The sequence below is a fragment of the Salvelinus alpinus genome, chromosome 4, assembly GCF_045679555.1.
Source record: "Salvelinus alpinus chromosome 4, SLU_Salpinus.1, whole genome shotgun sequence".
In the NCBI taxonomy this organism is placed as follows: Eukaryota; Metazoa; Chordata; class Actinopteri; order Salmoniformes; family Salmonidae; genus Salvelinus; species Salvelinus alpinus.
Window position 1 is genome coordinate 63,276,597 of NC_092089.1, and position 13,450 is coordinate 63,290,046.

At 39.2% G+C, this 13,450-nt stretch overlaps 1 protein-coding gene across 1 annotated transcript in view; it reads right to left on the bottom strand.

Moving 5' to 3' along the window:
- Window positions 1-3,818: 3,818 nt before the first annotated feature.
- LOC139574106 (ras-GEF domain-containing family member 1C-like) overlaps window positions 3,819-13,450 on the bottom strand; it is a 52,494-nt gene continuing 42,862 nt past the window's right edge. Inside the window, exons 13-14 of the mRNA XM_071398287.1 lie at window positions 12,923-12,995; window positions 3,819-6,419 (exon numbers count right to left, since the gene is read on the bottom strand). Of these exons, the coding sequence (XP_071254388.1) occupies window positions 6,359-6,419; window positions 12,923-12,995 (134 nt within the window). The 3' untranslated portion in view covers window positions 3,819-6,358. The remainder of the gene's footprint in view (window positions 6,420-12,922; window positions 12,996-13,450) is intronic.

Sequence of the window (13,450 nt, forward strand, 5' to 3'; positions counted from 1 at the left end):
TCTCATGAGCAACATTATGTCAAGATTCCTAAGTGAAGATTACTGTCCATGTACGTTTTGATCGTTTGTTTTGTGAGTTAAAATGGAGTAATCGGGATGTGAAAATGGCCGATATTTTGTTTTTGCATATAAAACCAAAAAAAAAAAACTTGATATTTAGATTTTCACATGTGGGTGGGGTTAAATGTGGAATGGCACTGTAAAATATTATCTGCTGTAGCTTGGAAAATGTGACTGGATGACAACATAATGATGTTTGTTTCCAACATTAGGGCTGTTTTCCTGAAGAAGTTAAATCAGCTAAGTGTTTTGTTTCCTTACCATAATACTAATGAGTATCGCAATACTGGTATCATCCCGGCCCTACAATGAGGTCAAAAAAACACTCTAAAATTGTGAAAATTATGATAAAGCCGTTTTTGTGTAAGAGCTGTTTGAATGGAATGGAACTTTGGGCACACATCATGACTTCACAATGTGATCTGATTCTAATAGACCGATGACTGTTATTTTCATTAAATAAGCACACACACTGATTTATTAGACATACGGGGATGATTTAAAAATACAATTACAAAGACTGCATGGGGGCTTTAATAGCTGTCAAAGACTTGGTTCCTCTGTCCTTGGGAGAATCTATTGCATTTCCTTGATTCATCGCATCCTCTCTCCTCGTCTCCTTCTCAAAGGAAGGTCAGAGGTCCTTCCCCTTACACCTTCTTATCCAATGGGCTTTGAGAAGGAGGGGAGGAGAGAGGTCGTGAGGAATCAAGCAAATGCAATTGGGATTCTCCCCTTAATTCCCCTATTCCTCACCTCCCTCTCAAAGCACATTGGGGGAGAGGAGTGAAGGTTCCTCTCCTCAGGCTACAATGCACTTTCAAGGAGAGGCAAAGAGTCGAGGAAACAAGGACAGAGGAAGCAAGAATTAGATGGCTAGTTTTCAGATACAGACTCGCACACACACAATAAGAATTTACTGATTATGATGATTTTATTGTTGGTTATTGTTATTGTCAATGATTTTGTTGACAGACCCCATTGTATTGTACAGTATTATTGTTATATTATTATATCAACTATTAAAACATATAACAATGCTGTTGTTTATCTTTTCACTTGTTTAGCATGGCTATAAATGATAGAGAAGTTGACTAAAGCACAAAAAGACACGCGCACACACACACGCACGCACGCACACACCCTGCATACCACTGCTGGCTTGCTTCTGAAGCTAAGCAGGGTTGGTCCTGGTCAGTCCCTGGATGGGAGACCAGATGCTGCTGGAAGTGGTGTTGGAGGGCCAGTAGGAGGCACTCTTTCCTCTGGTCTAAACAAAGATCCCAATGCCCCAGGGCAGTGATTGGGGACACTGCTCTGTGTAGGGTGCCGTCTTTCGGATGGGACGTTAAACGGGTGTCCTGACTCTCTGAGGTCATTAAAGATCCCATGGCACTTATCGTAAGAGTAGGGGTGTTAACCCCGGTGTCCTGGCTAAATTCCCAATCTGGCCCTCAACCATCACGGTCACCTAATAATCCCCAGTGTACAATTGGCTCATTCATCCCCCTCCTCTCCCCTGTAACTATTCCCCAGGTCGTTGCTGCAAATGAGAACGTGTTCTCAGTCAACTTACCTGGTAAAATAACGGTAAAATAAAAATAAATAAAATAAAACACACACACACACACACACACACACACTGACTAATGGACTGCTGTATGTATATTTTTTTCTCTTGATTTGTTTGCTCTTTTCAGTATTGTGTCTATCTCTGATAAGCTACCCAGGTAAGGCCTGAAAATAGCCCATATTAATACATGTAGCCTTAGAAATAAGGTTCATAAAATCAATAACTTGCTAACATCAGATAACATTCATATATTAGCCATTTCTGAGACTCACTTAGATAATTAATTTGATGGTACATCAGTAGCAATACAAGGATATAACATCTATAGAAGAGACAGAAATGCTTATGGGGGAGTTGTTGCTGGATATATTCAGAGCCATATCCCTGTAATGCTTGGAGAAGATCTTATGTCAAGTGTTATTGAAGTGTTGCGGTTGCAGGTTCACTTGGCACATCTAAATCCTTTTCTTTTGGGGTGTTGCTATAGGCCACCAAGTGCTAACAGTCAGTATCTAAATAATATGTGTGAAATGCTTGATAGTGTACAGTATGTGATGTAAACAGAGAGGTCTACTTTCTTGGGGACCTGAATATTGACTGGTTTTCATCAAGCTGTCCGCTCAAGAGGAAGCTTCTTATTGTAACCTGTGCCTGTAATCTGGTTCAGGTTATTAATCAACCTACCAGGGTGTTTACAAACACTACAGGAACAAGATCATCCACATGTATCGATCACATTTTTACTAATACTGTAGAACTTTGTTCTAAAGCTGTATCTGTACCCATTAGATGCAGTGACCACAATATAGTGGCTATATCCAGGATAGCCAAAGTTCCAACAGCTGGGCCTAAAATAGTGTATAAGAGATCATACAAAATATTTTTCTGTGACTCTTATGTGGATGATGTTAAAAATATTTCTTGGTCTGATGTGATTAATGAGGAGCATCCAGAAGCTGCACTTGATGAATTTCTGAAATTGCTTCTTCCAATTATTGATAAAAATGCACCTGTTACGAAACTGACTGTTATAACTGTTAAGGCTCCATGGATTGATGAGGAATTGAAAAACTGTATGGTTGAAAGAGATGCGGCAATAATACGTGGCTAATAAGTCTGGCTGCACATCTGACTGACTTACTTATTTTAAAGAAACTTTATTATGAAGCCAATGATCAATGATATAAAGAATGATGGGAAAAAAAACGTTTGAGTACTTTAAATGAAATTATGGGCAGAAAGACAAATTCAACCATCTTTCATCGAATCAGATAGCTTATTCATCACAAAACCATTTGATGTTGGCAATTATTTTAATGATTATTTCACTGGCAAAGTGGGCAAACTTAGGCAGGAAATGCCAACAACGAACAGTGAGCAATTGTATTCATGCACAAAAAAACTAATAATGAAAGGAAAGCATTGCAAGTTTGAATTTTGTAAAGTTACTGTGGGAGAGGTGGAACATGTATTGTTATGGATCAATTATGACATTGACAACTTAGATGGAAAGCTACTGAGGATGGGGCTGTTTTGTTGTTGCTAGGTGGAGTTATGGTCTCAATGTGCCGACCTTTGTAACTACAGATGTGAAGCTGCAATAAAATCATATTTTTTATGTATATTAAACCATTTTGAAATGTTCACCCTGAAGTTATACATTGGCCCCTTTATTTATAGAAAGAGCCACATGCAGTACAGTAGAAGGTGTGAAGAGCTGAAAACTGTTTCCACTCCATAACAACAGTGCAAACAACCAATGGTGGTGGAGAGGAGGACCTTAGAAGAGCATAGGTAAACACTACTAGATGCTATTTGTCATTTAGCCAAAAGATGATAATATACATTCCTTTTTAACACAATCAAGAGTTCATGCACATAAATTGTCCCTAAAATGAACACAAGAGCTTTACCACTTCCTCATTTCTATGCTTTACTGTATTCTTACAGTATTCTTACATCGTCTCTGGCATGGTCAACTCAAGCTCCTTATTTTGAACATAGGTGTGAAGAGATGAACATTATTTCACTCCATGGGCAACAGTAGCGACTAAAATGGTCTCATCAGAACATGCCCTCCTGTAGATCTGGGTGCATAACACGTTGAACTTTTTTTTTTACAAGACTTCAATGTAGGCTAGGCCTATGGGCCTACAGTACTATGAAATCAACACATTGAGCAGGGTTACATTTTTATTAAAAGCCATTTATTTCAGTCAGAATCTTGTAAACTGGCCAGTAAATAAAATGGTATCATTGATCTGCCTGCTTCAGGGTGTCACACGCACACACACTTCACTGAAAACACTGCACTGAAAACAACTACCTTGGAGAACTCCTGATCCTACAGGACAGCACACAGTGTGGCATGACATGGGTGTAGGCAACAGGGCAGGGGAAGAGTTAAATGACTATTTCATAACTGTTTTGAGAGAGAGAGAGGAGTGAGCGTGAGATTGTTGTTTAATGAAGGAAAGGGCTATAAATGCATCACTTGAACATCAATCATATGAAAATGAATCAAAACTGTCTCTTAAAAACATGGAATCACATAGCTCATATTCCAAAGTGGTCTCAAATCCCTCCAGTATTTCATTGGTGGAACCCTACATATAATGCCCCTGTAAAACACTGTCTTTAGCATGCCATTTAGAAGACTTTGTTTTCAATAGAGGAATACAATAAAATAATAACAAAACAAAACCATATACATCTGTCATTACAGAAATCTCAATAAATATCAGACAACTGAACATCAGTCAGAGAGAGACTACTTCCTGGAGAGCAGAAAGATGTCAGGGGCTACATGGGAAAAGTAGTCATATATACACAATCTATACACAGGCCTGGCTCTGGACATGATTGATTGTTTTGCTGTCGTTTTTCATGGCACAATTCATTTCCACATAGGAGTAAACAACACTGATATCCCAAGCCCCCCAATCCTAAAATGTACAGGTACAGTAGATTAATACATGGTGATGAGAATACCCTGCCCACTGTGCAAAAACTGGTTGAATCAACATTGTTTACACGTCTTAAATCTATGTGATGATGTTGAATCAACGTGGAAAACTCATTGGATTTAATCAACGTCAGGACATTTCGTTTTTTTTCCACTTAACTTTTAACTTAAATCCAACGACCTGGTGACATTTTTTGTTGATTTCACAATAGTTGACAACTCATGTAATGAGATGAGGGAATTATACACACACACACATGCACACGCACACACACACACACACACACACACACACACACACACACACACACACACACACACACACACACACACACACACACACACACAGATGACTGAATCTAGCCTTTTGGGGGCCCTAAGAGAGAGGCAAAACATTTTAGTGGCTCCCTTCTTGATGGCAGAGAGAAAATGTCTGCTTTTGAAGTTCATTTCCTGCAATTATACACATTTTACCATGGGGCGGAGAGACAATTGTGCAATTTTACAACACATGTAATGCAATTATACTCATTTTGCCATGGGCAGTGAAAACATTTACAGTTTACACCTAATTTCATGCAATTCTACCCATTTTCCAATGGGGTGGAGAGAAAGGTTAGCAGTTTTAAAGCAAATTTCCTGCAATTCTACATATTTTGCCATGACTTATGACATGTTAATATGATATCTGAGTGATAATGACTAACAAAATCAGTGGAGGTCCCCTGGAGAGGGGTCCCCATTATTCAGCCATGATTATTACAAGTTTAGATAGCTGGCTAGACTTACTACCAATCAAAACATTGGCATGGCTAATTGTCAGGTAATTGAGTGACTGACATAACAAGAGAAACACTGTCGATGCACAACCACATTTCTAAATTGCACCTGGTGTATTATACTAGTTTAACACTCAATAGAAAGTTGAGACCCCAATGGAGTTCCAAAATAAATTATCAAAAATGTTTTGGCCGGGGGCCCCCTAGCGACCGCGTGTCCTAAGCGTCCGCTTATGCCTGTAGCCAGCCCTGCAGACACGCACTATGCAGTCTATGTATTTATGTACTGTATGTGGAATGATATAATGCTGTAGGCCTCTCCAGTCATTGCAAGTACTCAGTAGTAGTCATCATTAGTAGTCTTTAGAGGACCAAACACAAGTGGGCAAGCCAGTAAGTGGGCAAGCCAGTGCCCTTCACATCATAGTAACTCTTACTTTTAACCAGATTCTTACAGTACAATAGAAAACGTACACAACACAAATAGGGTGTATGTGTGAGAGAGGATGGGAGTGAGGAAGTGGGGGAGTGAAGGAAAGGATCGAGAAATAGGATAATATAACAACAATTTCAGTAGGAATTTCATTTCAAAAAGCAGTAGATTTCCCTGTCACTGTAACTGAACACTCCGGTAGCAAACATGAGCCCAAAGAGTAAATATGCAACAAGATGGAGGGATAGATCTATCCCTCACTAACATACAGTACCCAATGTAGCCAATGTACAATAGTCCAACCAAAAGTAATGGCCTTATACTCCAGTCAGTGTCCATGATAGCTTCACTTTTCACCGCTTGTTGACGTTTGTTCTTCTTTTCTTGTTTTTTTACTGGTCATGTTGGTGATGAATCCTGTTCATCATGATTGTTTCCTCGTTTCTATTCTTCATGTGTAGAAAAACACCTAAGTACCAGCTAGGCTCTTTCACAGTTTATTGTAGTGCAGTACACCGACTCCCTCCTTCGCTGGGCTGGCCTGGGGGTTAGCTGCCATGGTGCTCTCTTAGCTCTTTTAACTCTTTTGTCTTCCCCAGAATATTAGATCTGGAGAAAGATAGGAGGAAAGACACAGGTGGTTTCAATAAGGTAAGACAAAATAAGATTTTACAACTGCAGCTTTTCATTTCATATTTGATTGAGCTGACTATGTCACTCATTAGACTATATAATAATAATAATAATAATAATAATAATAATAATACATGTATTTTATATACAGTGCCTGGCAAAAGTATTCATCCCCTTTGGTGTTTTTCCTATTTTGTTGCATTACAACCTGTCATTTAAATGGATTTTTATTTGGATTTCATGTAATGGACATACACAAGATAGTCCAAATTGGTGAAGTGAAATGAAAAAAATCACTTGTTTAAAAACAAAATGATAATAAAAACATAAAAGTGGTATGTGCATATGTATTCCCCCCCTTTGCTATGAAGCCCCTAAATAAGATCTGGTGCAACCAATTACATTCAGAAGTCACATAATTAGTTAAATAAAGCCCACATGTGTGCAATCTAAATGTCACATGATCTTTCACATGATCTCAGTATATATACACCTATTCTGAAAGGCCCCAGAGTCTGCAACACCACTAAGCAAGGGGCACCACCAAGCAAGCGGCACCATGAAGACCAAGGAGCTCTCCAAACAGGTCAGGGACAAAGTTGTGGAGAAGTACAGATCAGGGTTGGAAACTTTGAACATCCCACGGAGCACCATTTAAATCCATTATTAAAAAATTTAAAGAATATGCTACCACAACAAACCTGCCAAGTGAGGGCCGCCCAACAAAACTAATGGACCAGGCAAGAAGGGCATTAATCAGAGAGGCAACAAAGAGACCAAAGATAACCCTGAAGGAGCTGCAAAGCTCCACAGCGGAGATTGGAGTATCTGTCAATAGGACCGTTTTAAGCCGTACACTCCACAGAGCTGGGCTTTACTGAAGAGTGGTCAGAAAAAAGCCATTGCTTAAGAAAGAAAAAAAGAAAGAAAAAAAATAAGCAAACACGTTTGGTGTTCGCCAAAAGGCATGTGGGAGACTCCCTAAACATATGGAAGAAGGTACTCTGGTCAGATGGGACTAAAATTGAGCTTTTTGACCATCAAGGAAAACGCTGCCTGGCGCAAACCCAACACCTCCCATCACCCCGAGAACACCATCCCAGTGAAGCATTGTGGTGGCAGCATCATGCTGTGGGGATGTTTTTTTATCGGCAGGGACTGGAAAACTGGTCAGAATTGAAGGAATGATGGATGGCGCTAAATACAGGTCAATTCTTGAGAGAAACCTGTTTCAGTCTTCCAGAGATTTGACACTGGGATGGAGGTTCACCGTCCAGCAGGACAATGACCCAAACCATACTGCTAAAGCAACACCCGAGTGGTTTAAGGGGAAACAGTTCAATGTCTTGGAATGGCCTAGTCAAAGCTCAGACCTCAATCCAATTGAGAATCTGTGGTTTAACGTAAAGATTGCTGTACACCAGCGGAACCCATCCAACTTGAAGGAGCTGGAGCAGTTTTGCCAAGAAGAATGGGCAAAAATCCCAGTGGCTAGATGTGCCAAGCTTAGAGAGACATACCCCAAGAGACGTGCAGCTATAATTGCTGCAAAAGGTGGCTCTACAAAGTATTGACTTTGGGGTGGTGAATAGTTATGCACGCTCAAGTTTTCTGTTATTTTTGTCTTATTTCTTGTTTGTATCACAATAAAAACATTTTGCATCTTCAAAGTGGTATGTATGCATGTTGTGTAAATCAAATGATACAAACCCACCAAAAAATCAATTTTAATTTCAGGTTGTAAGGCAACAAAATAGGAAAAATGCCAAGGGGGGTGAATATTTTCGCAAGCCACTGTAGCACTTGTCATTACAATCAAGAATCTCAAAGTCGTTTTGAAAACAAAAACAAATACAGTACCAGTCAAAAGTTTGGACACACCTACTCATTCAAGGGTTTATCTTACATTGCAGAATAAAAGTAAAGACATCAAAACTATGAAATAAAACATTTGGAATCATGTAGTAACCAAAAAAAAGTGTTAAACAAATCAAAATATAGATTCTTCGAAGTAGCCACCCTTTGCCTTGATGACAGCTCTGCCTACTCTTGGCATTTTCTCAACCAGCTTCATGAGGTTGTCACCTGGAATGCATTTCAATTAACAGGTGTGCCTTGTTAAAAGTTCATTTGTGGAATTTCTTTCCTTCTTAATGCGTTTGAGCCAATTAGTTGTGTTGTGACAAGTTAGGGGTGGTATACAGAAGATAGCCCTATTTGGTAAAAGACCAAGTCCATATTATGGCAAGAACAGCTCAAATAAGCAAAGAGAAAAGACAGTGAATACCAGTCCACCTGCTCTTTTCATGACATCGACTGACCAGCGCCTTTGTACGGGGCATGGTAGTAGATGCTAGGCGATCATCCCGGTGGAACACTTTTGACACCTTGTAGATTCCATACCTCAAAAGGGAGGAGGGAAGGGTGCCACTTTTGCCCTCAGAACAGCCTCAATTCTTCGGGGCATGGACTACACGGTGTTGAAAGCATTCCACAGGGACGATGGCCATGTAGGGCTGTGGCGGTTACGTAATTTCGTCAGCCGGTGATTGTCAAGCAAATAACTGTCGGTCATATGGTAATTGAACGGTAATTAACATAAACACATTTAGCATCTCCTGGCTTCAGGAGATAGCTTGAAGTCTAATCAACCCATGTAATATAGCCTACACCTTCACAATAAATCTATTATTTATTTTAGATAGGTCTAAAGAAGCATGATAGGAAGACAATGTAGTCTATTTCAGAAGAACAGAATAGCAAACTCTGAGTTGTCCTTATATTAGGTCCTGATCTGGCTATGCCAAATGGCTGTGGGCTACACTAGTTCATTTAGCAGACAAGTTTGCTTATAATTCCGTGGCATTATTTTATTTTATTTTATAGTATGAAGAACAAAGCTGAATAAACTAGAAATATTGTCTCCAAACGATTTGAGGGAGTGCGCACATGCGGCTATTCTGTGTTGAGCAATTAACAAATAAATAGGTACTTCTATATGCTTAATTTAGAGTAGTTAATGTAACTTAACAAACGTTGGGCTATATGTTTAGATTTTTTTATACATTGTATGGCTGCATGATGAGATTATAATGATGATTTGAAACAAGGTCTCTTGAAAGGCATGAGTTCTGCTTTGTGTGTTGCGCAGGCTGTACACACTCCAATAATCTCTCATTCACAATTTGACAAGCACTTGAAAATGCCTCGAATTTCACGGCAGCATCCCCTTTGTGGCCGTAATGCACCCTTAAAAAATAAATTCCTTTTGTTTCCCGGAGTGTGCTGCGCAATCGGAAACCCTCTCACTCGATTGGCTCTCAGTCACGTGATCTGGTCTTTCTCACAGGCTTCAAATGAAGCCAGACACATCGGGGTCACAACTGCGTGCGTCCTTATCCAATTCCGAGGTGCAAATTGGAAGAACTGTCCACATTTATATTCCGTCAGCCAACAAGATGAGTAGGCCTAACGAACAGCAAAAACACTAGCCTATGTCAATCTACTATCCCCCATAATACAAAAGTCTACCTATTCTATACTGTGCGAGAAATAAATATTCCAAACATAATCTGAGACAGTTGTGGGATGCGATAGATCCCAAATTAATACAACCACTAGCATCAAAACACCTTTTTTTATGCAATGTGGCTGACGCAACAGCTTAAAATGTTGCTAAACTATTAAGCTATTTCCTCACATTATAAGCGCAGCAATGCGAACATGGTAGTAGGCTATGTGTGAATGTTCCATTAACGGAAAACACCATTATAAAATGTGACCGCAAATGCAATTATGCATGTAATGCTTTTATTATGAAGGTGCATTTTTATGGGGAAAATGATCTTCCCCAAACTCGAAACTCACACGCTGCTTATATATGCCAGTTAGGCTCTACACCCCTTGTAAAGCGGATTAATGTGCTTCATTTTAAGAAGTTATCGGGCCACTTTAGTTGTGATAACAAACCTTATCAAAACATATAGGCCTATGGGCTAGGTTACATGAGAAACAAAACTATGATCAGAAAAAGTTGCAAAAAAAGGCTTTGTTTCTTATGCTGGGCATCATTCACAAGTAATAATAAATCATTCACAAGTGATAGGCTAATATTGTCACACATCAGACTTTTCTTGGTTAATCTTGTCTTTACATATACTAAATAATATATGTGTGACATTTGTTTTGATTTAGAATGGACGATTTTAATGCACCTGTATCGAAATGCACTTAAATAGCGAATGGAGGACGCTTTTCCCCATGGTTTATTTTCATGCCGGGTAGGTTTAACTTTTATATTTCACCTTTATTTTACCAGGTAGGCAGTTGAGAACAAGTTCTCATTTGCAACTGCGACCTGGCCAAGATAAAGCAAAGCAGTTCAACACATACAACAACACAGATTTAAACATTGTCTTGCCCGTTCACCCTCTGAATGGCACACATACACGACCCATGTCTCAATTGTCTCAAGGCTTAAAAATCTTTCTTTAACCTGTCTCCTCCCCTTTATCTACAATGACTGAAGTTGATGTAACAGGTGACATCAAACAGGGTTCATACCTTTCACCTCGATTCACCTGGTCAGTCTATGCCATGGAAAGAGCAGGTATTCCTAATGTTTTATACACTCAGTGTATGTATGTATGTATGTATGTATGTATGTATGTATGTATGTATGTATGTATGTATGTATGTATGTATGTATGTATGTATGTATGTATGTATGTATGTATGTATGTACACACACACACATATACATACAGTTGAAGTCGGAAGTTTACATACACCTTAGCCAAATACATTTAAACTCAGTTTTTCACAATTCCTGACATTTAATCCTAGTAAAAATACCCTGTCTTAGGTCAGTTAGGATCACCACTTTATTTTAAGAATGTGAAATGTCAGAATAATAGTAGAGAGAATGATTTATTTCAGCTTTTAATTCCTTCATCAAATTCCCAGTGGGTCAGAAGTTTACATACACTCAATTAGTATTTGGTAGCATTTCCTTTAAATTGTTTAACTTGGGTCAAACGTTTCGGGAAGCCTTCCACAAGCTTCCCACAATAAGTTGGGTGAATTTTGGCCCATTCCTGCTGACAGAGCTGGTGTAACTGAGTCAGGTTTGTAGGCCTCCTTGCTCGCACATGCTTTTTCAGTTCTGCCCACACATTCTATTGGATTGAAATCAGGGCTTTGTGATGGCCACTCCAATACCTTGACTTTGTTGTCCTTAAGCCATTTTGCCACGACTTTGGAAGTATGCTTGGGGTCATTGTCCATTTGGAAGACCCATTTGCAAACCAAGCTTGAACTTCCTGATAGATGTCTTGAGATGTTGCTTTAATATATCCACATAATTTTATTTCCTCATGATGCCATCTATTTTGTGAAGTGCCCCATTCTCTCCTGCAGCAAAGCACCCCCACAACATGATGCTGCCACCCCTGTGCTTCACGGTTGGGATGGTGTTTTTCGGCTTGCAAGCCTCCCCCTTTTTTCTCCAAACATAACGATGGTCATTATGACCACACAGTTCTATTTTTGTTTCATCAGACCAGAGGACATTTCTCCAAAAAGTACGATCTTTGTTCCCATGTGCAGTTGCAAATTGTAGTCTGGCTTTTTTATGGTGGTTTCGGAGCAGTGGCTTTTTCCTTGCTGAGCGTCCTTTCAGGTTATGTCGATAAAGGACTCGTTTTACTATGGATATAGATACTTTTGTACCTGTTTCCTCCAGCATCTTCACAAGGTCCTTTGATGTTGTTCTGGGATTGATTTGCACTTTTCGCACCAAAGTACGTTCATCTCTAGGAGACAGAACGCGTCTCCTTCCTCAGCGGTATGACGGCTGCGTGGTCCCATGGTGTTTATACTTGCATACTATTGTTTGCACAGATGAACGTGGTACCTTCAGGCGTTTGGAAATTGCTCCCAAGGATGAACCAGACTTGTGAAGGTCTACCATTTTTTTTTCTTTTGATTTTCCCATGAAGTCAAGCAAAGAGGCACTGAGTTTGAAGGAAGGCCTTGAAATACATCCACAGGTACACCTCCAATTGACTCAAAATATATAAATTAGCCTATCAGAAGTTTCTAAAGCCATGACAACATTTTCTGTAATTTTCCAAGTTGTTTAAAAAGGCACAGTCAACATAGTGTATGTAAACTTCTGACCCACTGGAATTGTGATACAGTGAATTATAAGTGAAATAATCTGTCTGTAAACAATTGTTGGAACAATTACTTGTGTCATGCACAAAGTAGATGTCCTAACCGACTTGCCAAAACTATAGTTTGTTAACAAGAAATTTGTGGAGTGGTTGAAAAACGAGTTTTAATGACTCCAACCTAAGTGTATGTAAACTTCCGACTTCAACTGTACATATACTGTACACACATACATACATGTGTACAGTATATAAATATACATACAGTATATAAATATACATGCAGTATAGAAATATCTATCTTACCTGAGTGCTTTCCATCTGTCCTTCTCCACCTGGTTCTCTGGACTCTCACTCTCATAGGATGCCAGATAGAGTCCTAGGGATGACAGAGAAAAAGAAAGCATCAATTACATATTCAAATCTGATACGTTGTATCAGTTTCAGCCGTGTATTTACTGTGATGTGTGACTATCATTTTGAACTGTAAAAATGATGATACACTAGAATTTCTGGGGGGGGAAATATTGCAGAGCAATGTTGTAGGCAACGGAGTGGCGTATGAGACATTGGAGCATTAATGAGCTATGAGTAACATAGACATGAAAAATACATTTCATATAAAGCATACAGTGCCTTCGGAAACTATTCAGACCCCTTGACTTTTTCCACATTTTGTTATGTTACAGCCTTATTATAAAATGGATTAAATACAATTTATTTTCTCAGCAATCTGCACACAATACCCCATAATTACAAAATGAAAACATTTTTGCAAATACCTTAATTTACATAAGTATTCAGACCCTTTGCTATGAGACTCGAAAATTGAGC